The sequence below is a fragment of the Echeneis naucrates genome, chromosome 7 (assembly GCF_900963305.1).
Source record: "Echeneis naucrates chromosome 7, fEcheNa1.1, whole genome shotgun sequence".
NCBI lineage: Eukaryota > Metazoa > Chordata > Actinopteri > Carangiformes > Echeneidae > Echeneis > Echeneis naucrates.
Genome location: NC_042517.1, coordinates 17,983,484 through 18,009,588, shown reverse-complemented (window position 1 = coordinate 18,009,588; position 26,105 = coordinate 17,983,484). Strand labels below are relative to the sequence as shown.

Below are 26,105 nucleotides of genomic sequence, written 5' to 3'. Positions count from 1 at the left end.
TCATATATGTGCGATACTACTGTAAAATAAGATATCTTGAATTTTACAGATAAAGGTTTATTTTTGGATACATTTTTAAATTGGGTTGTTATATTTTAGCAGCTCCATACAGCCTATTTGTTTAGCAGTCCATTGTTATTATTGATCACTTCATAGCATAGATTTATATAGATTATTCAATCAGTATTTACTGTAGATTGGTCTATGTCCACAATGACCATAGAAATCTCATAGAATTTTCGTTTTAATGAGGCAAAACCAACTTTTAACTCAAAGGAACTTTGTTACTACTTCCTCAATTGGGATTTTATTTTGGAAACCGTTACCGGAAAATGCAATTTTTCGTCCAGCTGCCCTGACGTCGTTTCTGACTTGCTTGTGATTCATGTTTTGTTAGCTAATCTGGCTAGCAGATGTCGACCGGTTGAACGTATTTTCAGATGAATATATGTGGTAAGGGTCTTGCTTTTCTCATGCGTACGGTACTGCTTGTGATATTTAGCACATCGGAGCTAACGAAGAGGGAAGCTAACGAGTTGTGGTCCAGTGCAGTCAAAATGATTTACCTGCAGTGCTAACCAGCTAACGCAGTTAGCGCTTGCTAACCGGAGCTTTCTGAGAAGCAGGAACCGCCTCGGCATAATTTTTTTCCCTTAAAAAGTGCGGTGTCTTTTAGAAACGTACTAAATAGTGTTAGTAGCGACATTATACCGGTCAGTGACAGTGGATACGGGCCATTTGTGTCCACCCCCCGATGTTTGAGCGTTCAACGTTAGCTAACGTTTGCGCCAAGGCCCGTGCTGCTGTCGGGCCGACCATGTCAACTAAGATTGAGACGGGACACCGTTTGTAGAAGTTGTTTCAAATACTGTAACCAACATTCATGCACGTCGCACAACAAGGTAGAAGGGGTATCTTCTTCATAAACGGTCCCGTTTGTGTTCCTTCGACATACTTGCTGCATGATTAGCAACGTCAGGCATAGTCATACCAGCAATGCAAAGGGGTGTTGGTAAAATCATTTATAACCATCTTAATTAGTTAATGTGAATATATAGAAAGATTTCATGGCCTTGTTGCACCTGAAGCTTGCAAGGAACAGCATGTACTTGAATATATGTAGCTACCCGTTAATTCTGTAATGTCTATATGTCTGTAACTACTCATTGTTTCCTGTTTGGTGTGTCGTTACATTACTCTGGCAATAATGTGGCGCCGTGGTGGTATATGGAATAATCTGTGTTCCTGTCATGTGGAATTTCAGCATAAAACGGTTCAAACGCCACTCCTAGTTAGAGGGGATGATGGCACATCGCGCTCCACCTGAGCTGTCCCAGAGGACAGAGTGCCTGGAACCAGATAATGACTCCGACAGGGACTCTGGTGTTGGGGATGATGCAGGAGAGGATGCTGACAGTTGCCATGAAAGCACAGTGACACAAGAGGAGAATGCAGACAAGCAAGATGTCATGCAAGAAAACAGCGGAGTGGGGGAAGATTTTACAGTTTTTGTTGCCTTTCAAGGCAATATGGAAGATGAGGACTTCACACAAAAACTTGACACTGTCCTCAGCGGGATACCTACCATGCTTGATATGGGTAAGCCTCTCTCTCTCTCTTTTTTTTTTTTTGAGAACCAGGCTTTTTCCGCTATAGATGACAATAATTTCTTTTTTTGTAATTGCATCTTGTAACCATTCCTTGACACTTGTTAAGGTGCTGAAAAGCTACAGCCGCAGCGTGTGGAGCCTTGGAACAGCGTGCGGGTTACCTTCAACATTCCTCGGGATGCTGCTGAGCGACTCAGGCTGTTGGCTCAGAACAATCAGCAGCAGCTTAGAGACCTGGGAATTCTTTCTGTGCAGATTGAGGGTAACAGAACAGCCCTTAAAACTCCTTTTTCATTTGAACAAAAGCTGCATTAAACTGCTCTTTTCCATAAGTGGCATTTCAAAATAAAGGGATAAATACTGGACCTTGTGAAGTAAATGTTAGATATTGAGAATTCCTCTGCTGATGTTCAGGGGAAGGGGCCATCAATGTGGCTATGGGACCAAACAGAGGACAAGAAGTCAGAGTGAATGGACCAATTGGAGCACCTGGCCAGATGAGAATGGACGTCAACTTTCCAGGTCAGCCTGGGCCAGGTATTAGTTAAATTAATTTATTGCATGGATTCTCTATATCAACCCTAATTTAACTGTTAAAATTTGGTGTAGCATCAGTTATTGTTTGTTGTTCAGATTATGGCATAATAGGTATGCAAACACTGATTGTTTTATGTGTCAATGTATTGAATAAAAACATATAAAAATAAGTAATTGTATCTTCTCAGTGTTAGGTCACTTGTGTAAATATGACACATCTCACATAAATATTTACTTTGTCCTCCTATTTTGATAAGGAGGGATAAGGATGGCTAATCCACAGATGGTTCCCCCCGGGCCTGGTGTGGCAGGCCAGGCTATGGTACCAGGCAGCAGTGGACAGATGCACCCTCGTCTTCCAAGACCATCTTCACAGACAGGTTGCATATGGGTTAAATTTGAAGTATGTTTTGGCTTGAACAATGTAAAAATTGAAAGTGTGTCATCCTCATTGATAGATGTGTTGGACCCAATGATGCCAGGAATGCAAGTCCAGCAGCAACAGCAGCTTCAGCACCAGCAGGCTGGTCCCCATGGCCCAGGTCCAGTACCTTCTCAGGCTGCCCATCACATGCAGGCTCTGCAGGCCGGGAGACCATTAAACCCTGCGGCACTGCAGCAGCTACAACAGCAGCATCACCAACAGCAACAGGCCCAACAGCAAGTTCAGCTCTCCCAGCTTGGACCTAGACCTCCATTCAATCCATCAGGCCAAATGGCTGTGTCTTCTGGCTGGAACCAGGTGTCCTCTCTCCAGCCACAACCTAACCAGGGAGGGCCGGCCTGGAGAAAGCACCAACCCCAAGCCCAAATGGTTCATCGCCCGCCCTCCCTTGCTACAGTTCAGACACCTAGCCACCCTCCACCTCCTTACCCATTTGGCAGCCAACAGGCTGGACAGGTATTCAATGCCATGGGACAAGGGCAGTTGCAGCAGCAACAACAGCAGCAGACAGGCATGGGTCACTTTGCTGCCCCCCAGCCTAAAGGCCCACAGGGCGGCCCCGGGGGTGTCACAGGACCACCTAGACCACCTCCACCTCTTCCACAAACTACTGGACCACAGGGCAACCTCCCTGCAAAGTCCCCTGGTTCTTCCTCTTCTCCTTTCCAGCAAGGTTCACCTGGGACTCCTCCCATGATGGCTCAGCGACCTACAACTCCGCAGGGTTTTCCCCAAGGTGTTGGTTCACCAGGAAGAGCAGCTCTTGGGCAACAGGGCAACATGCAACAAGGATTTATGGGAATGCCCCAGCATGGACAGCCTGGGGCCCAAGTGCACCCAGGTGAGTTGTTTTTATATATTTTATGACTACACTGGTATCTTGAAAAACTGTATGCACTGCTCAAGTATTATAAAAGGTTGCATTCTCTCCAATATGTAATAACAAAATCTATCAATACTTATTATAGGCATGCAGAAGCGTCCCATGGGCTTTCCAACACCAAACTTTGTCCAAGCTCAGGTGAGTGCCAGTAATCCAGGAACGCCTGGTGGAGGAGCCCCTCAGCAGCTACAGAGCAACCAAGCAATGGCTCACACAGGTAAAATGTCTCTAATAAATATGCAGGAACAATGTATATAATTGAAATATGTTGTCAGTTTACTAGCAATACGCAGACGCTAACATAATGAACCTTTGTCATGGCTTAATGCAGCTTTTTTTTTTTTTTTTTTTTCTTTCTTCCCCCAATAATTCACCACTGACAAGCAAACTTCACAGTAGTACTATTGCACTACGTAATAAACATATTGGGACTACATAATTGTTATATTAAATATTAAGGAATCTGAATTTGTGCTAATGATTTAAAGGATTTAATGAATATTTTCCCTCTCCATTTTACATTAGGAGCTCAGCCATCAGCTTCTACTCCAAACTCGATGCAGGGGCCACCCCATGCACAACCCATTGTTATGGCTGTACAAAGTAGCATGGCAGGTCCGCCCCCTGGTACAACTGCTGGGCCTAGTATGGGCCAACAACAACCTGGCCTCCAGACCCAGATGATGGGCCTCCAGCATCAGGCCCAGCCCGTGTCCTCCTCCCCCAGCCAGATGGTTCAAGGCCAGGGTGGAGGTCAGGCTGTCCTCTCAAGGCCCCTCAGTCAAGGGCAGAGAGGGGGTATGACCCCACCTAAGCAGATGATGCCTCAGCAAGGCCAGGGGGTGATGCATGGGCAGGGTCAGATGGTTGGAGGCCAAGGGCACCAGGCCATGCTCCTACAGCAACAGCAACAGCAGCAGCAGCAGCAGCAGCAGCAGCAACAACAGCAGCAACAACAGCAACAAAACTCCATGATGGAACAAATGGTTGCCAACCACATGCAAGGCAACAAACAGTCATTTGGAGGCAAGATTCCAGCTGGCGTCATGACTGGCCAGATGATGCGTGGCCCCACTCCAAACCTTCCTGCTAATATGGCTCAGTTTCAGGGCCAGGTTGGTCCACAGCAGATGACTCCACAGCAGCAGCAGCAAATGGCTCAACTCCAACAACAACAGTTACAACAGCAGCAGCAGCAACATCAGCTGCAACAGCAGCAGCTTCAGCAGCAACAACAACACCAGCAGATGAACCAGCAACAGCCCCAACAGGTTCCTATCGCTGGTAATCCTAATCAAGCTATGGGCATGCATGGCCAACAGATGAGACTTCCTGCTGGTCACCCTCTTATCCAACAACAGTTGCAGCAGCAACAGAAACAGCAACAACAGGCTATGTTGCAACAGCAACAGCAGGCAGTTCAACAACTCCCTCATCCTCTTGGAGATCCCAATAGTGGAACAGGGGACTTGGGGGTCCAACAGATGGTTCCTGATATGCAGGCACAGCAGCAGCAAGGCATGATGGGTGGCCCTCAGCACATGCAGATGGGAAATGGTCACTTTGCTGGTCATGGCATGAACTTTAACTCACAGTTTCCAGGCCAGATACCAATGGGAGCCCCCTGTGGACAGCCTGGTGGCTTTCCCGTCAGCAAGGATGTTACACTGACTAGCCCACTGCTGGTCAACTTGCTGCAGAGTGATATCTCGGCCAGCCAGTTTGGGCCAGGTGGAAAACAAGGTGCCGGGGGAGGAAATCAGGCTAAGCCCAAGAAAAAGAAACCAGCACGGAAAAAGAAAGCTAAAGAAGGAGAGGGACAGCAGCAAGTAGAGGGAATTGGGTAATAATTTGCTTTTGTTTCAGTTCAGCTATTGCCATCTTGAACAACTAGAGTAAGTTTTATCACTGTAAAATCAATTCTTTGACTCAACTTCATCTTTTATGTCTTTCCTAGTGGTCTAGATGGGGCTGCTGGCATGGATGATTCTGAACTGACAAATCTGGGCAGCGAACAAAATTTGGGATTAGACAACTCTGGCCCCAAACTCCCCGAGTTCGCAAACAGGCCTGCAGGTAAATGACATTGAATAAATTATTTTAAGTGAAAGATGTGTCCTGGTTTTTCAGACACCCATTTGTCGGTTCTAAATAGTTCCCTGTTTTCTTAACTTTTAAGTATTCACATGCCTTTTTGCACTCAATTTAGGCTTTCCTGGCCAACCTGGAGACCAGAGAGTATTGCAACAGGTGCCCATGCAGTTCATACAGCAGCAGCAGCAACAACAACAACAGCAACAACAACAACAGCAGCAGCAGCAGCAACAGCAGCAACAACAACAACAACAACAACAACAGCAGCAACAACAACAACAGCAGCAGCAGCAGCAGCAACAACAACAACAACAACAGCAGCAGCAGCAGCAACAACAGCAAATCCACATGCAACAGCAACAGCTACAGCAACAGCAAATGCAACAGCAACAACACATGCAACAACAAATGCAGCAACAGCAAATACAACAACAACAACAACAACAACAACAACAACAGCAGCAATTACAGCAACAGCAGATGCAACAACAGATGCAGATGCAGGGTCTCCAAAATGCTCAAGTGCAGCAAGGAATGACTGGGCCACAGACGTCAGGTCAAGGCCAGGCCCAGATTCACCCTCATCAGCTGCAGCAGCAGCAGCAGCAGCAGCAGCAGCAGCAGCCGACTCAGCCGCCACACCTGCAGCAGCAGGTACTTTTTATTTACAGTGATAATGATTTGTATAATCACAGTTTTAAAAGTTAATTATCTCACACCTAATCTTCATTTTAGCAGCAGCAGCAAATGATGATGATGCTGAAAATGCAGCAGGAGCAGGCGAAAAATCGGATGTCCATTCCACCAGGAGGCCAACTCCCTCCTCGGGCATTAGGCAATCCACCTGAGGTGCAGAGGCTTCCTGTCTCACAGCAAGGCAACATGCCTGTAATGATTAGTCTTCAAGGACATGCAGGGGTCCCACCATCACCTGACAAAGCAAGGGGGATGCCTTTGATGGTGAACCCACAGGTGAAGGCCAACTGCTGTAGCATATAATAATGTGATGGAGACATTTACCCACATTTGTTTGTACTTTTCTGCTTTGTAGATTGCAGGCACTCCGCGAAGAATGTCCCATCCTGATGTAGTCCAGGGTCCCCAAGGCACTGGAGCTGAAGAGGCCCCTAGTGGACCCCACCTTAAGCAGGACAGAACTGGTGGCCCAGAAATGGCAGCGCAGCCAGGAAATGGGACTCAACAGATTATCCCCAGTCAGGGCACCAACACTCACGTGATGAAGCAAGCTCCCGGTCCATCGCCAATGCCCCCACACACTGGAGCCAGTCCCCAGCAACAGTTACCTACCCAGCCTCAACAAGGAGGTCCCATACCTGGCCTTCATTTTCCCAATGTCCCCACAACCTCGCAGAGCTCCAGGCCCAAGACCCCCAACAGAGCTAGCCCCAGGCCTTACCACCATCCCCTCACTCCAACTAATCGTCCACCCAGCACTGAGCCCTCCGAAATCAACCTTTCACCTGAGAGGCTAAATGCGTCAATTGCAGGGTTGTTTCCTCCCAAAATCAACATTCCTCTCCCTCCCAGGCAACCTAACCTAAACAGGGGCTTTGATCAGCAAGGTCTTAATCCAACAACTTTGAAAGCGATTGGGCAGGCCCCTCCTAACTTAACTTTATCAGGCAACAACAGCAATGGCAGTACAGGAATCAATAACACTAACAACCAGCAGTCTTTCTCTTCTGGCTCTGGAGCAGGAGGTGCAGGTACTAAGCCAGACAAGCAGCCTGGAAGTCAGGGTAAGAGGGCTAGTCCTAGCAATAGTCGGAGGTCAAGTCCAGCCTCCAGTCGCAAGTCAGCTACCCCAAGTCCAGGAAGACAAAAGGGGACAAAAATGGCAATCACATGCCCTCCGCATCAGCAGCAGTTGGTTAACCCTCAGGGGCAAAGCATGATGGTAAGCCCTACTTCAGTACCTCCAAGCCCTGTATCCATGCCCTCACAAGTGAGTGGTGGGGTGGACGCACAACAGACTCAGACTCCCTTCCACGGGATACAAGGTAACCCTGTTGACGGAGTTAGGGAAAGTCAGGGACAGATGACAGCAGAGCAGCGACAAATGCCTCAGCCTCAACTCCAACCACAGCCTTTGAGGGAGTTATCGGCCCCAAAAATGACAAGTCCTCGTTTCCCCCTGCCTCAGCCACCTAAATCTGAGTTGGAACTGCAGGCTGGCACAGGTGATAGACAAATAACACATGGGGCACCTATGCAGGACTCTGAGGTATCGCTTGCTCTCAGGGCGGCTCCAACTTCCCTTAACCAGTTACTAGACAACACAGGCATTTCAAGTCTGCCTTCTCGGCCTATACCTGTTAGGGATGTCATGGGAAAAGACAGTCCTAAGTCTGCTTTGGATCCAGAGAAATCACACCACAGTAATTCCCAGAATAAAGATATTTCGCCCCCTGTCTCAACTACTGCCACAATAAATGAATCAGAGACTAAACCCAGACCTGCTCTTCCAGTACCTTCCAGCAACCTCAACATGCAGACTGCTTCTGTTCCCAGCTCACACCCTAGCACTATGACAATCTCCAATACTACCCCCAGCCTTAATCAAAACCCCATCTCTGGTCTTGGTGCCAATCCCAGTCCAAATGTAAATCCAACAACTACTCTTTGTAACACCTTCAGTACTAACACTAATACCACTTTCAGTGTAAGCTCCAACCCAGTCAGCTCTGGCCAGAACAGTTCTGCCTCTGCTGTTAGTACTAATTCTATCTCCAGCTCAGTTCTAAACGCAGCTAATTCAGCTGTAAAACCAAACCCTAGTCCTAAATCTGTGACAAGTGTTCACTCAGTCATACAGATCCCTTCCTCCTCTGCCACTATTTCCCCCAACCAGATCACTGTTTTTGTCACCTCTAACCCCATCACCTCTGCCGCCACCCCCCAGGCACCCACATCTATGGTGGCTGTCCCTAACAAGAACATTAGACCTCAGGACATACGACAGCAGACTCCTGTCCCCCGACCTCAGTTCATTGCTACCACCCCTGTTTTTATCAACCCAATTTTTCAGGTCCCAGGTGCACCTGGGGCCCCAAATACAACGGTGGTGTCACAGTCAGTGACCATGGTGGGGCCTATCCAAGTTTCCACTACAAACATCCAACTTTCTCCTGCCTCAATCTCCACCCAGTCCTCAGGGGCAAACATGACCAGCACTCAGCCTGCCAAAAATCCTGTTGGACAGGTGCAGATTGCTGCAACTATGCCCTCGCCAGCCCCAGTTGGTATTCTCACAACTTCTCAAATTAACTCTGGGGCCCTAAAAACAGAAACTGCAGGTGAGACTATATCTGTTCAGAAAGCTAATCCTCCAGTCCAGCAACCATCTGCCAATCCAAGCCCATCCGCCTCATCCTCCTTTCAGCCGCCCCTGGCTTCTCCACCTCCTTGTTCTAGTCCCGGGGTTGTGAACACCATTTGGAAAACCTCCATATCACCATCTCCAACTGCTCAAGTGAAAAGTAAACCTACACAGGCTGCTGCATCTGTTTCTGGTTCAGCTGACTCCCAGCAAAGTCCTGCAGAGGGGCCCAGTGTGGCACCGCCATCACAGGTCTTTCATCCTCCTGCTAACCCAGTCATTCAAAATGAAGCACCAGCTCCCCATCAAATTGCTGTTGCTCCAAATAACATTTCTCCGCCTGCAGTCTCTTCCCCAATCCCAGCTACCAGCCAAGTTGCTGTACCTACTCATATTGTTACCCAGGCTGCAGTTACTGTACCGGTTACAGTGACAAGCCAAGCCCAAGCAGTAGCTCCTCAAGCGCCTGTTGTTCCTCTAGTTTGTACGACCACAGAAGTTGCTCCTGCTACCTTGCTCTCTACGGTTACTCCTGTACAATGTCCTGTACCGTCCATTGTTCCAATTGTTTCTGCACCTGGACCAGTGCAGGAGGCTCCTCCCACCACATCCTCTCCTGTTCCTAACCCCAGTGGCGTTCCCCTTGTTCAATCTGAAGCCCCAGCTATGGAGTCTCCCGTGCCATCAGTTGCAGCACCACATGAAACCACTCAAACAACTGCAGGTGAGCGCAGTATGATAAGCTTAAAAAGCATTAGATATGTCTGTATGTGTCAAATAAACATATAAGTCATGCATGAAAAAAAATGTTCTTTGTGTGTTCAGCCATGACCATCTACTTGACACTGCTCATGGAATATTGATATTTCTTACTAATAATTTGCTTTGCATATCCATATGTGTCAGATGAACTATTTCATATTTTCCCAGCACCAATTCAACAAGAAGTCCCACAGTCCCAGGAACCTGTTGCTAGTGAGAAGATGGGTAAGTGTTTTCATCTTTTTCTTTTTCTTTTTTTTGGTGGGGGCGGTACAAAAGAACAGTTCCATACATTCTCATAGTAGCTGCTATAGAAATACATGTTGTCTTCTTTCTCTCCTCAGGTGAAGAGGTGTCAGCAGGTTCTGAGCAGGGGTAAGAGTCCTCATCCTAGTTTTATTGCAGTGTTGTTTATTTGCTGTGTAATGGTTGATGTGCTGGGGCTTATTAAGGTGTCCCTTGCTATTCATCTCTGAAAAGTTGGCCTAGTCTTAAAACCCGTGCTCTTGAAGGAGAAATGCTTAGACATTTCTAACTCTACTGAAACTCAGGGAGTTCATTTGGTTGGCCAAGGGGGTGAAAACTGAGCCACGTGGCCTCAGCACTTGGTATGTATGATTAGCATGCTATAATATAAATATACTAATGCATGTCAGTTTAAACAACTTACCACAAAGAACATTGTACTACTTCTCTGACCTTTATGGCCATATCTCTTTTCCTGGGATTGTCATAATATGGTGGGAAGCTCTGTTTGTTCAGCACAGTTTATAGTTTACCGCTGTTTTTCCACTTCTATCACAGATGGGCAAAGAAAAGAAAGACGCCCATCAACTTAGTCCCAAGGTATGTATTTTAACATGTTTGTGCTGCAAAGACACAAGCAGTGATCATGTCGACGTAGTGGATGCTGTCGGGATGAAGACGGACAGTATCTGTGGTAGACGAGGAAAAACAGCAGTCCTGAGTGGTATTATATCTTTCTCTGAGTAGAGCAGTTAACTCACACCCCTGCATGTTGAATAACGGATCCCTGTGTTGTCCCTCTTTCCTTGTCGTTTGTTGTTTTTGTGTCTGGTCCTCCCAGAGCTGCTGTGGACAAGCCCAAGGGACCGAGCCGACGTAGCTCCCGGGCAGAGAAGGAGGTGGAGGAGGAGCCGGTAGCAGACAGTGGCATCAGGAAGAGATCAGCCAGGCCTGGAACCAGTGCTGCTGTAAAAGGTGAAGAACACAACATCTGTCACTGCACCTGAATCATATACATGGTACCACCTTTTTCCCTCATGCACTCATATGTACATTTAACAGAAACTGGAGCGAGCCCCACCCAAGCCAAACGAAGGAAGTCTAAATAGCCACAACTGCAGTTATGGCAACCTGTGAACTGTACTGTAAATGTTTTTGTTTTCCGCTGTGAATCATTTGATATTGGTTTCTCTGACCCAGATTCTGTATTTTCATCAGAGGAGGAAACCATGTACAGACCGTTTTAAAAAGAGTTATTCTATTGTTTTGTCCATGCTATTATGTGAGATTGTAGTTAGAATGTGTACATACAGTATGTGTTTGTGTGAATGTGCTTTTTATATTAAATGCTGGATTAGAAAGACTGAAATGAAGCTTGCCATGATTGTATAATTATGTTGTAAAACTGAATTAAATTTTCTACTACTTTTGTTCTGTGAAACATGGTAATATGATTCATGTATTTTCAGATGTTACTTTGGCATTAAACGTCTAGATTAGTTAGAAGTACCTTGTAGAAGGCAATGTAAATTGTCAAGTGTACTTTCCTTTTAGCTGAATAGAGATTAAAGTGCTGACAGAACCTCGTGCTAATCAGAAAAGCATGTGTGTTGCATTGAGGATCATAGTGGACCAACGTTCTTTGGGTTCATCCAGAAAAGGAAAGCTTTCAGGAAGCCTGATATTCAGTTTGATCCTGCAGTAACAGTAGATGCAATCAGACTGTCAGAATTAGAAAACACAACACAACACAACGCTTGTACTAGTTCTTATTCAAAGGAATTGTCCTGGCAGAACTTTCTTCCAACAATATTTTAATTGCGGCTGCGAAAAACAGCATTTTACAAAATTCTTTCAGATTAAATAAAAAAGCATTTCTTGCATAGACATTGGACCTAGTTTGCCAAAATAACAGGATGTGAGACCAGATGAGGTCATTAACTGGTTTTTAGCATTTATTGGGCTATCATTATTTTGGAGATGGGCTTCTAAAATCTAGGAAATTGCTTTTCCCGTAACCTCACCTTAGTCTGTAGACCAGCAAACATCACGCTTTTTCTTTCATTGTCAGGTTTACTTGTAGAAATAACTATGAAAGGAAATTACACACAAAGAACCATGCTTTATTTTCAGCTCTGGAAATTTAAGTGATTTTGAAAATGAAATTCACAGCAATAGAGATTAGTAGGAAGACACTGCATATTGTGGATGAGGACAACGCTAGATGAGTAATAGTGATGCATTAGTGTGTAAATAGTATGACTGACAATGAACAAGTTTGAACTACAGTTTCACACACAGGTGCACCAAGAGTGAGGGGTTGTGAGATGATCGAAAGGAGACGAAATAACACCACGCAGTTCCCTTTTTAGTTTTCCCTCTTTCACGAAATATTTGCTCCTATGAACAATTATTTGAAATGAAGCCACTGGAGAATCATAGAGGGGAAATAATTTTCGCATCAAGCTGTTGATAAAACACCTGAAACAAATGGTTGATCATTTCTTAATTAACCAATGTTGATTATGAACATCTTAAAAGGCTTTTCATTCAATATCCACAGTGTGATGAAGTGGTGTATATACATAAATGACCGGTTACCCCTCACATATCAGGGCCCACTTCTAATCATGTAATTACGGATCGATGGTCGATATTGGGACATTGGCTCCACGCGGAGTAGTTTGTGTGTCCAGGACGGTGTGAGCATGCGCAGTCGGTGCAGGTTGGGACTCCATTCCAGTGTGTCAGTGAGGTTTCCCCGCATCCTCAACAGCTGTCTGCGGTGACAACTTCAGCGGCTCAAACAAAAACAGCCCACCATGAGCGGAGACTACGGACACGGAGGCTCTCAGGTAGGATCTCCTCAATGGTAATTATTATTATCATTATTATTGTTATCATTCTCAGGTAATATGAATTCCTTGCACAATAAGTGACACAACTGACAAGTATTAATGGTGCTGATGTGTAGTAATAGGAGGGAAAACGTCAGGCAATATAAGTTAACCTGTTCTCTGTGTCTTTCAGTGAAAACTTTGAAATTATATGCAGTATTTATTTTTATTTTTCGAGGCTAAATAAACGCCCCCCCTCCTTTTTTTTGGTATATCTGTATGCCAGTTGAAACTTGAATAACCCGAGCTACCGGCATTTCAAAAATTGAAATATTAAAAGCATCCTTTTCCACATTTTCCAGGTCAATTCGGGATCTAAAGGAAGCGGTAGGTGATCCGATGAGGATTTTTTTATTCACAATGCCTCCGATTTGTAGTGAGAATCGTGATCTGTGTACTGTTAGTTGTTAAAAGGACAGAAATGGCGTCCCAGAGACTAAGTCCCTTCTCCTCCACTCTCTTGCGGCTATTGTTCAAAAAGAGGGTCTGAAATAGACACTTGCCGCCTTCGGTTTCTGGATCTGATCAGGTCTTCAGAAAGGGCCCGGCATCGTGTTTATTTTGCATGCCTTACTCGGATAATACGGACGTGCATTGGCGGCGAAATTTGGAGCCGAAAGTGGCAGAATTGGGGCTGAGGACTTAGTCTCTGCGCCATTTTCTTTTTCGGTGTGTAACGGTCAGGGCGCCGATCGCTGAGCCCGACTGTCTGCCGTGATATGGAGGCAGGAGCCGGCCGCTTATCGCCTCTCCCCGCCCGTATCTCCGCACCAGCTGCTCTCCCTCTCAGTCCCCGGGCCGGAGACATTAATCTGCACCGCCAACAGGGAAACTGCACACATGAGTTCAAAAGTAGAAATGCACAGAAAAAAGAAAGTTACTACATGATTATTACCATATGTCTTAAAGGGATTTTTTTTTTAATTTGTTTTTTTATTTTTATTTTTTGCAAAAATTATAGTAACTATTGCAAAGTTTAGAACGCTTTTATTTTCTTTGACGTCACTATCTAGGTTTGCTGAAAAGAAAAGTCGATCTGATGGGCTTTAATAGCTGGGATATGTGTTATTGTTTCATGTGACAAGGGCAGATAAAGCTTTTATTAAGCTGCCATGACAACAGGGGGCCACGAGGTGATGATCGAGCCAAGTCAGGTCCTTCACTCAGCAGGAAATATTCTCAGCATTTACATCCTCACACCATTATCTTTTCACCAGCTGGGCTTGGAGTATAAAAGAAAATGTGGCCCTCTCAAGTTTAAAAAGTTCAGCGTTAGAGGTGATTAATGCTGTGAGGATGTAGAACATGACAGTGATCTTGTGGTAAATGCTATAAGAGGGATAAACAAATGTAATAACAAAAAGAGAAGCTGTAATTTTCCTTTTAAAATTCATCAGCACTTTCGGATCATTTGTCCTCTAGGTAACAGAGAATATACACTGTTTATGTAAATCTGACTTCTAAATATGATCGAGAATTGTTTAACAATAATCAACACTCTGATTATTAAACGTAATTACTTGGCAGTTCAGCAGAAGGGGGGAAAAAGATTTCTCAGGAAACAATATCAAAACTGTACATGAGGCCCGGGACAGTTTTGTGTCAGTTCTCACCAAATGACAACTGCATTGAACTTTGATCTTAAATTAAACTTGAATGTCAAAATAACATATTTTGCAAAAATACGCAGTCTAACTGCATCATCACACACAAATTACGTTGGCATGTCATCGAACACCTGATAGCCAAGTTATCCCTGTATGGACTGCTTTTTGCTCACATATTTATGTGAATACATTTCTTAGTGTGAAAACACTTGGGGTATCTAATTGTAAGCATAGAAAAGTAAATGTAAAATCATCTTGGATACAATTGGCAAAAATGATTGTAAAGATGAAAAACAAGTTGGTCTCCTTTTTATTGTAGACACTCACAAGCATAAAGACAAGCACAAAGACAAGGAACACAGACACAAAGATCACAAGAAAGACAAGGAGCGAGAGAAACTGAAGCACAGCAACAGGTAGGATTAGTTGATCCTCTTCTCTTTTTTTTTTCTCATCAAGTCCACGATGCTACTCAAGTTGAGGCTTTGAAATTATGCAGGTTGCTCAAGAGAGTATTTTTGCATTGAAGTTGCATATAGTCTGTGCATTCTACATTTTAACATGCACTGATCTTAAGGAACGGGCTTTATTTTTACCAGTATGAATTCTGGTGAGATTAGTTGTAATGCATGTCAGGAAACGAGGGTAGTAATAAGTCTGTGCATTTGGAAACATATTCTGTTCAAATAAAATATATTTTTTAAACAGCAAGCATTCACACAACTATTACGACCCTGTCATGTTAGATTTGCCAGCACACATTACAAAGACTTGCTAAAATGGGCTTTTATGAATGACATCTGGAGCGCATTTGTAATTTGAACCAGTATTCATCTGATATGCTTTCTTTCTTGCCTGGCTGAAATAGTTGTGGGCTGCAGTATATTAGCGGAGTCACGACTTTGGCCGCTCTCATTGGCAGCTGTCCATGACACTGTCATTGGTATTGCTCGTAGTGACTGCTTTGGTAATGTCATCTTTTGTGCCTATGGTTTTTGAGCATGTCTGACCTCCTGCACTTGACCTCTGACCTCTTTGGCTTCTCCATCCTAGTGAACATAAGGAGTACTCTGAGAAGAAACACAAAGACAAAGAGAAGCTGAAGCACAGCGACAGCAGCTCAGACAAGTACAGGGAGAAACACAAAGAGAAAGACAAGGACAAAGAGAGGAGGAGAGAAGAGAAGGTTTGTATATAGTTAGGCTGTCTTTTATGAATTTTAGGTTTTGTCACCATTATCCTTGTTACAATAACATAAAACTTTACTTTCTCATGATCGTAATTGTTTTTTCATTTCTAGTGCTTGTGTTTACTGAGTTATCACCATGTGACTATTAGGCAGCATAAGATTGTTTAAGTGCATTTGACCAGCAAAAGATGGGAAATTTAATATTTCTCTCCTTGCCTCTCAGATCAAATTGTCCCATGTAGACAAACCTAAAAAGGAGAAGGAAAATGGATTTGTAAGGTAAACACCATAACCTTTTTGTGTCTGGTGTGAAATTAAAGTAATTATAAAGCAGCTTAAGCCACAAATCATTACGGAAAGAACTCACTACAGGCTTGGTTATTGCTTAGTTACGATGAATGGGATATTGCTTCGCTAATGTGCGATTTAATATCTTCAATATGTGACTTAGAGACACAAGCCCAGCAGCCATAAAGAGCGAGCCTAAAGAAGACAACGGCTTCTACCCCTCTCCCCAACACATCAAGTCCTCCAAGCGAGAGTATGATGATGAAGAGTAGGTATCATGCCAATGAATCCAAGTCACTGTAGCTACGTTTAGATATCGGTTGTCTATTTCTGCACTCTCAGGTACATTTGAATTTTGTAATGTAATTTTTGCAGGTTTGAGTGCAAGCCTAAAAAAGTGAAGACGGAGCATGACAAAAAGGCAAAGAAGAGGAAACATGAGTACGAAGAAGATGAGGAGGATGAGGTTCATCTAGTTTTCATACATTATTTTGATAAATATGTTGTCTCATTCTCTAAGCCTCAACATTAGCATTTTATGGCCTGTTTATTTTGTTCTTTCCACTTGCTTTAGGACATCAAGCCCAAAAAAAAGACAAAAGACAAAAAAGTAACGGAAGGAAAGAAAGCCAAAAAGGAAGAAGAGGAGAAGTGGAAATGGTAAGATCTTCCTCAGGAAACTGCACACTAAGGCCAGTTAGCTCTTAACAGCTACCAAGCAAACGATGCCATATTTTCAGATCTCTCACAGGTTGTATTCTATTTTTGTTCGGTGATTAGGTGGGAGGAAGAAAGATATACTGATGGGTCAAAATGGCGCTTCCTTGAGCATAAGGGTCCAGTGTTTGCACCTCCATATGAACCCTTGCCTGATAAAGTAAAATTTTACTATGATGGTGAGTATTGTCTGTGTAAAAGAAAAAAAGAAAAGATTCTTTAATTACCTTTGACCAAGAGTAGAGTATAATTATTCTGTGTTTGTAGGTAAGCCTCTGAAACTTAGTGCTCCTGCTGAGGAGGTAGCTACATTTTTCGCAAAGATGTTGGATCATGAATACACCACCAAGGACATCTTCAGGAAGAACTTCTTCAAAGACTGGAGAAAGGTTAGGGGGACGTCAATTTGAGCTCACGAGCCAGAGTCTAAAGTTTACCTGAGGCTCAAATATTTCAATTGTATGTGCTTCAGATATCTTGTCTTTTCATTTAGGAAATGACATCAGAAGAGAAGTCAAAGATCACTGACCTGAACAAGTGCAACTTCAGTGACATGAATGAATATTTCAAGGCCCAATCAGAGGCAAGGAAACAGATGTCAAAAGAAGAGAAACAGGTAAGCCTGCATTCATACAGCCTCTCTCGGCACTGAAAACATCATGAAATCTTGTTGTGTATTCACATTTCAATGCACTTTTGCAGAAAATCAAGGAGGAGAATGAGAGACTCCTCCAGGAATACGGTTTCTGCATCATGGACAACCACAAGGAGAGGATTGGAAATTTCCGCATCGAGCCGCCGGGCCTCTTCCGAGGACGAGGCGACCATCCAAAGATGGGCATGCTGAAGCGCCGCATCAGACCTGAAGACATCATTATTAACTGTAGCAAGTGGGTAATCTCATTAACATCATCGCCACTGGCCTCACTGCCATGAATAGTTCCGTGTTATTTAATTTCATGGTCCATAGAACACAAAACCTGTGACAAAGTTTTCTGAGGTGGCCCTACCAAACCATTATAAGAGAGTTTTGTGTGACTAGTGTCTGAATTACAAGGGCAAGATGGGAACAAGTGTACTTCAGAGATGAGAATATATTAAGTGGGTGCTTGTGGCAGCTATTAGTCTAAAGGTCAAATTCAGACATACAGTGTTCTCAAAGTCTCCTGCTCTTCACCATTATCTTCATGTTCAACCTCTTTTATAATCTTCTGTCCCTTTATCTTTCCTTTCATCTTCTAATTGTCATGTTGTAATTGCTGGATTTATTTATAGAGGGAATAGATTTTTTATCTCTGTCATTCCATGCCTCCAGGACTGTGTGTATGCACAAGGGAGTTAATAGAAAAACTAATTTGTTTCATTTGGTTGCCATGTTCAAAATGCTGGCAAAAGATTGTACGTGCTGCATGTGTCACAGTATGGCAGATGCATCAATGACACGCACTTTCACACATCAAGGCACTGTGTCAGAGGTGGTCTTATTGTCCTACTGAGCGTGTGTGCAAACACAACTCAGCATGGACTTGTCTATGAAGATTCTCATTCATCCAGGTCATTGTTCTCTGAGCAAAGCCTGTAGTGAGAAGGACCCAGATATTTAACCTCTGTGGGTGTGTTCACAAAAACGTACCTGGGACAGTACTGGTTTCAGGTGATCATTGTTGTGGTCACATGTGAACAGCAGTCATTAGGGTCAGGTGTACCACTGGTGAACGACGATTGTTGAGAGTGTTGGTGAAATACACCCACAGATTGGGTGATCCTTCTCCACTGCCTTGGTCCGACTAGTGCGGACTAGTAGACCAGCTAACATGAACTGATGAAGCCCCTTGGATAAGAGGCCAAACGTCTTCAACGTCTTCTTAGACAAATACAAGTCCAGTTGCCTGCGAGTCTATTTGAGACAGAGATCCGAGTGGACTTGTTAACTCCGACATACCGGTCACAATGGGGTGTCATACAGTGGTAATTCTCTGTAGTCTATTGTCTCATAGCTGAGGTGTTTCTAATATTAAATTAGTTATGGTTTGTGTTAAGCGTGGCTTACTGAGGCATGGAGAAATTCCATTAACATATAAAAACGTAGCATCAGGGGAGACAACACTGCACACACAAAAACGCTCCAAGCTTTGGAAACCTATTTAAACCTGTTTCCTTTTCTGTAGGGACTCCAAGCATCCCAAACCTCCACCAGGGACAAAATGGAAGGAGGTTCGCTATGATAATAAAGTGACCTGGCTGGCATCTTGGACAGAGAACATCCAGGGTTCCATAAAGTACATCATGTTGAATCCTAGCTCCAGGATCAAGGTAGCCGAACCTCCAGTGTCAGCTTTGTCCTAATTCTAAACCTTACCTGAAGTGACTTGTTCTACCAGTTTTCCCATCATAACAAAGAGAAATAACGGTCTGTGCGTGTTTGTGCAGGGGGAGAAGGACTGGCAGAAATATGAGACTGCCCGACGGTTGAAGAAGTGTGTAGATCGCATCCGAAACCAGTATAGAGACGACTGGAAATCAAAAGAGATGAGGATCAGGCAGAGAGCTGTGGCTCTGTACTTCATAGACAAGGTGAGTAAAGTGCAGGGAATTGGTAAGGAAATCTATCACTACCACTGTAAGGAGAATGGGAACTGCTGAAATTTATTGGTTAAAGATTTTTACACACCAAAACTTCATAATTTCAGTTAACTGTAAAGTTCTTTCTTCGTCCCGCTGCCAAGCTTCTGGAATAAATCCAGAGAAAATGTTTCACCCTTAAATCTTGATGATGATCATAATGTGTGGTGTTTCCATCGTAGCTGGCGCTGAGGGCAGGTAATGAAAAGGAGGAGGGTGAGACAGCGGATACAGTCGGATGCTGTTCGCTGCGGGTGGAGCACATCAAACTGTACCCCAAAATGGATGATCAGGAATATGTGGTGGAGTTTGACTTCTTGGGAAAAGACTCCATCCGCTATTACAACAAGATCCCTGTGGAGAAGAGAGTAAGAAAAGGAGAGAAGTGAGAAGCCGGAATGGTGTTGGCCATTTCTGCTTTTATTTGAAGGGGGGTGCTGGGTGGGTTTCTGACATTTATGTGAATTCATTGTGAATTAGATAAGAAGTTGAGCTCCCTGAGAAGGATGTTTGCACAGACAGGTGATCAGGCACTAAGATTGTATTTTCTGTGTTTTTTTCTGTATACCTCTACATTTGTTTAGCTGCGTATACAAAAAATTACTAAGATTCAATGAAACAATAAAACTTATTGAACATGTCACACTCCACAGAAATATTATAGCTCCCCCATGTGACAGAAATGTGATATGTGCATAAATGAACACTTGGAACTCCCAAATGTTAAATGTAAGTAAGTGATTTCAAGCTCAGCAAGTGTTTGCCTTTCTCTCACCAGGTTTTTAAAAACCTTCAGCTGTTTCTGGAGAATAAGCAACCGGAGGATGACCTCTTTGACAGACTGAATGTAAGAAACACTTATAATATCTCTCACTGATTATTTTGAATTAATAATAATCCTGTTGTCTCCCTCCCTTAATGTATCTTACCCTTTTTAAAAAAAAAAAAAAAAACATCCCTTTTTCTTTTTGTGTTTCTCTGCAGACTTCTATTCTGAATAAACACTTACAGGAGCTGATGGATGGATTGACAGCCAAGGTGTTTCGTACCTACAACGCCTCCATCACCCTGCAACAGCAGCTCAAGGAACTTACCTGCTGTGAGTGACAGCAAAAAGAAAAAAAAAAAACCAAAACAACTCATTTGACTAACAAACCAAGTAGATTCTAATCACAGACACACAGCATATCTTGGTGTGATTTCACAGATTGAATCTAAAAGCTTCCAGTGTGAAAGATGGGTTATGGCATTGATAAGATTTTATACATTTATTTTGCTAAAATGTTGATGAGATTCAAAACAATTTGTCGATCACTTCTCGAAAGACGCACTGTAAACGAACTAAAACGGGGGGGGGGGGGGGTTGTGTTGTTTTTCAATGTCAATAGAAGACAAGAAAATAATGTTGTTTTTAAATGCTCAGGAAATATAGAGAGCATAACTGGAAAAAAGTCTTGTTTGAACCCAGAAGACATTAGTGTAAACTCAACAGATGATTGCAATGGATGTAATAATAGGAATAATTTAAGGCAAATTGAGGTAACATGGAAGTTATGATTAAAAAATGAAATCTGTTCAACAAATCAATGCCTGTAAGGAATTATTAAGTAAAGCAGGATTGTGGTTTTATCATTAATTGGTGTCTTCAGCTGCATATGTGATAGAAAAGGATTAGATGTGTAACGTGTTACGAATGGCTTCTTTGTTGTGTTTGTTCGCAGTGAAGTTGCCTTAATATTTGAATCGCTTTCCAGTTAAAAACTATTTATTCTGACAAGGACAGATATTGGAGCAGGAAGTTCGCTCCAGCTCCCACAGGAGGGCAATACAAAGGGCCTCATAATAAAATATTCAACATGGAACAAAAACTCATGTGCCACAAGACACACCTGGCAGGGACAAATAAAGCAGAAATAAATCTAAATCATACTTGGTCTGCTTCAGCTCCAAAAGTAAAAAGATAAATTAAGGCATAAAACAGGAATGTTAGCTTAGTTTATAATGTTGCATGGGAGAGGTGACACAGCCCAAATTCGTTTACAGTGGTGACTAAAGAAGTGAAGGACCATGTGTTTTGAGTATACACAATACACACATACTGTCTTTGAGAGCCATCTGACTCATTTACTTTACTTCCTATATTTTCACAGTTTGTATTACAATTTATACAACTGTCACTGTATAGATCATCCTGTTATACGTATATTATGATTAAAAACACTTAATTACAGTTACAATCATTTTAAACTCCTCTTTATTGTGTTACTGTTGTGTATCCAGCTGATGACAGTATCCCTGCCAAAATCCTCTCATATAATCGAGCCAATCGAGCCGTGGCCATCCTTTGTAACCACCAGAGAGCTCCACCCAAAACTTTTGAGAAGTCCATGCAAAACCTCCAGACCAAGGTAAATCCTCTAAATAGAAATGCTGTCTTGGTGTCATCTTAGTTCCTTCTTTTTTTTTGTGAAAAGTCAAGAATTTCCCCTTCTACATGATGACAATTATGTCCCCCACTCATTGTGTTTTTGTTTTGATTGCAGATTGATGAAAAACAGAATCAACTGTCTGCAGCCAGGAAGCAGCTGAAGGCTGCCAAGGCTGATCACAAGGCTTCCCATGATGACAAGAGCAAAAAGTGAGAACACCTGAGCACTGCTAGAGTTCACAGCATTATACTTTACTTACATGAATGTAAGAACACACATTTTCAACTGTGTGTCTCTTAAACAATCAGGTTTATGATGTGTAAGGGATGAACCTTTTGGCCCATCTATATAATTCATAATTATAATTATAATTCCTTCATTCCTCTTTGCCTCTGTGCCTCTATTCGTCTGTCTTAGGGCTGTGGAGGTGAAGCGTAAAGCTGTCCAGAGGATAGAGGAGCAGCTGATGAAGCTGCAGGTACAGGCCACAGACAGGGAGGAGAACAAGCAGATTGCTCTGGGCACCTCGAAGCTCAACTACTTGGATCCACGCATCTCTGTTGCATGGTATGTATGTTATGTAGCAGACGGTTTTCCCCTCAGTTTATCAGCTATGGTTTGACTGCAGGTGACAATATGGTAAGAACAACTGTTAAGAGGCCACCTTGTTCTGGGTGGGTGGGTGGTTGGTTGTGTGGGTTTGCATATCTATAAGCAGGAAATGCTCTTACATTGTAGGAAAGGAGAAGCACAAGCAAAAAAGCTAACGGCTGCAGAAGGAAAATAAGAGGAAGAAGCGCGTGTGAGAGTGAGGAACAATGGGGTTTGTTTCCAAAAGCCAGGGAGCGTCCCCAAACAGCTCTCCTTCCTCCATGTGGAAAGTCAATGAGGAGCTGTCCGGCTGATTGGAAGACTAGGTCACAGAGATGGGGAAGAGTGGTCCACCCTCCCTAACCCATGCCCCATAGCTATTTAAGTAGAGTCTGCTCCTCAAGCACAATGGATACAGGAATGCTCCATGTTGTGCCAGGTTATAAAGCGTCAGGGATGGGATTCCCCCCTAACAGGGTGGTGCATGGGAACCTGGTGCATAATATGTGTTAGAGAGATGAAAGCATTGAGGTTTTAACTGGTTAAATGGGGCCAATCTGGTACATTTCTCTGTCAGGCAGAGAGAAATTTTGTCAAATCAATGACGCACATATTTGCAAACAAGAATAATAACATTTGCCACAGGCAAATGTTTTTGTGTTTAACTGTCATCTAGCTAGCCACTAAGTGTAATTCTCATCAAAGGGACTGATATGTTTTCATTTCCATAATGTAGACCCAACTATTTCTATTAATCTTAATTACATGTACATATACATTTATCTTTTTTTATATTATTATATCCATTAGCAGTGGAGCCTGAATTGTTTCATGACTGTCGTTTTCCGAATCACCTTCAACCTTGTTAATTTGATTGCTGGAATTTAATTGTACACTTACTTGATCATATTTCTAACATTGCCTCATCACTGACTCCAAAAGGGAATGAGTGTTTAATCCAGAGTTAGATGACGTGTGTCTTCACAAACATAGGATTTCTGGCAGTCCTTTGTTGGAAATCTTTGAAATGTTTGCCTTGTTGCTCAGTGTGTGCTCTGTTCTATACAAGTGTCTCAGAGAAGCAGAATGGTGTAACACAATCCTCACAGCAGACATTTTGGCAACAGCAAAGTTGAAATCAATAACTAATAAGGAGTGCATCCCATTTAACGGAACAGTTTGAGGCTCTGGTTTTATGTAGGCTGGCTTAGTGTCTTCATTTACTGGAAATTTGACAGAAGTGAGCCATTGTTGATGAAATATGTTTTATCTGTGCTTTCTTTATGGTGATGACTCAAAATGGTTTTTGTGAAACAGCACTGAGAGGTTTATCATTATTTCAGTATGCTGCATATGTGGCCAATCTCTAAAGGCACTGGATAGAGGACACTAATATACTAGTGCCGTAATGTGCATCAAACATAAGGTTAACATTTTCTGCTAAAATCTGACTCACTGTCTGGTCTTCTGCATGGAATTTCCCAGATGTGAATAGTGAGTGGATGAGAGCAGTCATTTTTAGCCTTCAACTGGTCCATCTTTTCTCCACCCTCAGGTGCAAGAAATGGGACATTCCTATTGAGAAGATCTACAACAAAACCCAGAGAGAGAAGTTTGCCTGGGCAATTGACATGGCTGAAAAGGACTACGAGTTTTAAACCAACGTAATGTTCTAGCTTTTCTACCCAAACCTTTGATTGTAAAGTTGCTTTGTTGTTGATGTCAAATGATTCCACTCTGTAGTTACTGCAGAGTTGTTAAGGAAGAAGCTGTGAGTTGTGACCACAGGTTAATAATTGTCATATATATATATATATATATGACATTGATGATATGATATATATATATATATATATATATCGGAAAATAACTCCTCAACTATTTGACTAAGCTCCCAAAGGGCAAAATAACAGTAGTGTGTATGTAGCTGCAGGTATCTGCCCATGATCAAACAACTATGAACGCATCAGTATTATCTTTTTCCAGATACGACGGGACTGAAATTTGTAAGCCATGAGATTTATTTATCAACATATTCTATATTCTAATAGAATAGTGAATTAATAATTGTAATGGAGGCTGTGAGAAACATCGTGAGAGAGGTGGTAACATTATGAATTAGAATTTGTGGAATTTCAGTGTGAAAGATTGATCCAATAAAATGAGTCTGACAGAGTGAAGTTTAGGAACCCTAGCACTATGCCCATATAATTATTAGCACACCGAATGTCATTTAGTTTGTTTGTTGGTTTTGTTTTGTTTTGTTTTGTTTTTTTTTTCACTTTGGTTGATTTTGCTGTTTATTTCAGGGATGTACATATTTTTGTCATTTCTCAGTAACCATATATAATGGGGTTTTTTGTTTGGTTTTTTATTTGTTTCGTTGTTATATGTGTGCTTCATGCACTGTCAACAAAAAGCCCTTCATGATTCATATGCAAGTTGTGTGTGTGTGTGTGTGTGTGTGTGTGTGTGTGTGTGTGTGTGTGTGTGTGTGTGTGTGTGTGTGTGGGAGGGTGGGTGGGGGTTTGGTTGTCTGTTTCCACACTTTTACAGTGAATATGACACAACCTTTTTCTTGGTTACTTGAAACTGCTTAGGTACAGTTCGATGTTTTGTGTGTCAAAGCTAAAAGAGACAGATATGTTTTTTTTAAGGGGAATGTGGATTTTTGCCAAAAAAGGTCACAGAGGTTTATCATTGTAGTGTGCATTTTTTTGTATTGTTGTAATTAAGAAGAAAGTGAGTTTTTTATTGCTCTCCAACTGTGAATGGTTCTTTTAATGTTCATCATTAATATTTCCTGCTCTTTGAACATTTCTCATGCCACTTGCAATTGGTTGAAGATCTTATCGTTTAAGCTTTGTAGTCTTCAGAATAAAACATCAACCCACCTTCTTTTGTCCTCACTGGTTTTGTGTGTAAAACTGGGATTGTAGCAGCCTTGAGTATACAAAGAGAGACATAATCCCATCAGAGTTAATCAACTGCAATCAGTCAAACCCAATTCTGAACCTTTCAAAAATGGCTCATTATTCAATTCTCATTTCTCAGCACAAGTTGCCATTATCGTATAAAGTGCAGTAAAAAAGAAGAAGTTACTTCTTAATTGACAAGTTGGGAAAGGTTATTTAAGGGGGCAGTACAGTATAAATACAGTGGCTGTGACTTTAAGAGGCCGAAACAGGAGCTTCCACTGGAGGGATAAGCGTCGTGAAGTTGGGGAAAACATACGACATTACACTGGAGGTAGGACAAGGTCTCCACATTAAAAGCATGAACTTGTCTCATTGAAATGCAGCTGTTCTGTCACAAATCTCAAAACAAACCACATACTGAGGCGGGACTTAAAGATATTTTTAATGAAAATTGTAGCTCATTAACAACAAAAGGCAATCATCGTAGTTTCAAAGATGCTGATAATGATGGTGGACTGAAATCTTTGGCTGATGTTTCTGTGTTACAGTGGCATTAAGGTACTTTTGCACACAGAAACGAGTCAACACTTGTTCTGTGACTTTCATAAATGCATTTATAGAAGGGTACCCACTTGTATGTGTGACGGCAACACAGAAAATCCCATAGAGTGATCAAAGGAGCAGGAAACGTCAATAACAAATCTAGCCTGAAAATCATGTCACCCTCACCTATTTCGCACCCTGTATCCTGTCTCATTAGGCCCGATGAACGTCTGTAACAAACAGCTCCAGCTGCATTACATTTGTGCCCTTATGATATGACAGATGATCCTCTGTTATCCTTTAAAAAAAAAAAAATCAAGAAATAATGTGCTTTTGAGAAAAAGAAAAAAACTAAGAATGCACCCTTACACTGTTAACTCCAAATTT

The 26,105-nt window shown here is 42.7% G+C and overlaps 2 protein-coding genes across 3 annotated transcripts; both read left to right on the top strand.

Moving 5' to 3' along the window:
- The first annotated feature begins 321 nt into the window (after window positions 1-321).
- ncoa6 (nuclear receptor coactivator 6) lies at window positions 322-11,501 on the top strand. Its single transcript, XM_029506292.1, has 17 exons — window positions 322-453; window positions 1,265-1,599; window positions 1,717-1,872; window positions 2,025-2,147; window positions 2,405-2,527; window positions 2,606-3,433; window positions 3,561-3,692; window positions 4,001-5,318; window positions 5,433-5,551; window positions 5,685-6,091; window positions 6,305-6,541; window positions 6,621-9,633; window positions 9,840-9,896; window positions 10,016-10,046; window positions 10,476-10,517; window positions 10,759-10,892; window positions 10,980-11,501. Exons 2-17 carry the CDS (start codon window positions 1,302-1,304, stop codon window positions 11,024-11,026), a joined length of 7,065 nt encoding a protein of 2,354 aa, XP_029362152.1. The 5' UTR covers window positions 322-453; window positions 1,265-1,301; the 3' UTR covers window positions 11,027-11,501.
- A 1,148-nt stretch (window positions 11,502-12,649) lies between these two features.
- Window positions 12,650-24,034, top strand: top1b (DNA topoisomerase Ib). Of its 2 annotated transcripts, none has more exons than XM_029506745.1 (21): window positions 12,650-12,772; window positions 13,117-13,141; window positions 14,741-14,837; window positions 15,475-15,607; window positions 15,834-15,889; window positions 16,071-16,166; window positions 16,274-16,364; window positions 16,473-16,558; window positions 16,679-16,794; window positions 16,883-17,004; window positions 17,109-17,231; window positions 17,318-17,505; window positions 18,784-18,928; window positions 19,046-19,189; window positions 19,420-19,605; window positions 20,016-20,084; window positions 20,222-20,336; window positions 21,518-21,645; window positions 21,781-21,875; window positions 22,084-22,233; window positions 23,813-24,034. In XM_029506745.1, the coding sequence occupies exons 1-21, from the start codon at window positions 12,740-12,742 to the stop codon at window positions 23,913-23,915; spliced, it is 2,301 nt and encodes a 766-aa protein (XP_029362605.1). In that variant the 5' UTR covers window positions 12,650-12,739; the 3' UTR covers window positions 23,916-24,034. The 2 variants fall into 2 exon arrangements, with proteins under 2 accessions (XP_029362605.1, XP_029362604.1); XM_029506744.1 differs by having other exon boundaries at window positions 16,062-16,166.
- Window positions 24,035-26,105: the final 2,071 nt, after the last annotated feature.

Coding starts and splice junctions, on each gene's coding strand:
- ncoa6 (XM_029506292.1), top strand. CDS start 1,302: ATGATGGCACATCGCGCTCCACCTGAGCTGTCCCAGAGGACAGAGTGC. Junction 2,148..2,404: donor TCCAGGTCAGCCTGGGCCAG/GTATTAGTTAAA, acceptor TATTTTGATAAG/GAGGGATAAGGATGGCTAAT. Junction 3,693..4,000: donor CCAAGCAATGGCTCACACAG/GTAAAATGTCTC, acceptor ATTTTACATTAG/GAGCTCAGCCATCAGCTTCT.
- top1b (XM_029506744.1), top strand. CDS start 12,740: ATGAGCGGAGACTACGGACACGGAGGCTCTCAG. Junction 17,506..18,783: donor ATCATTATTAACTGTAGCAA/GTGGGTAATCTC, acceptor CCTTTTCTGTAG/GGACTCCAAGCATCCCAAAC. Junction 19,190..19,419: donor CTCTGTACTTCATAGACAAG/GTGAGTAAAGTG, acceptor TTTCCATCGTAG/CTGGCGCTGAGGGCAGGTAA.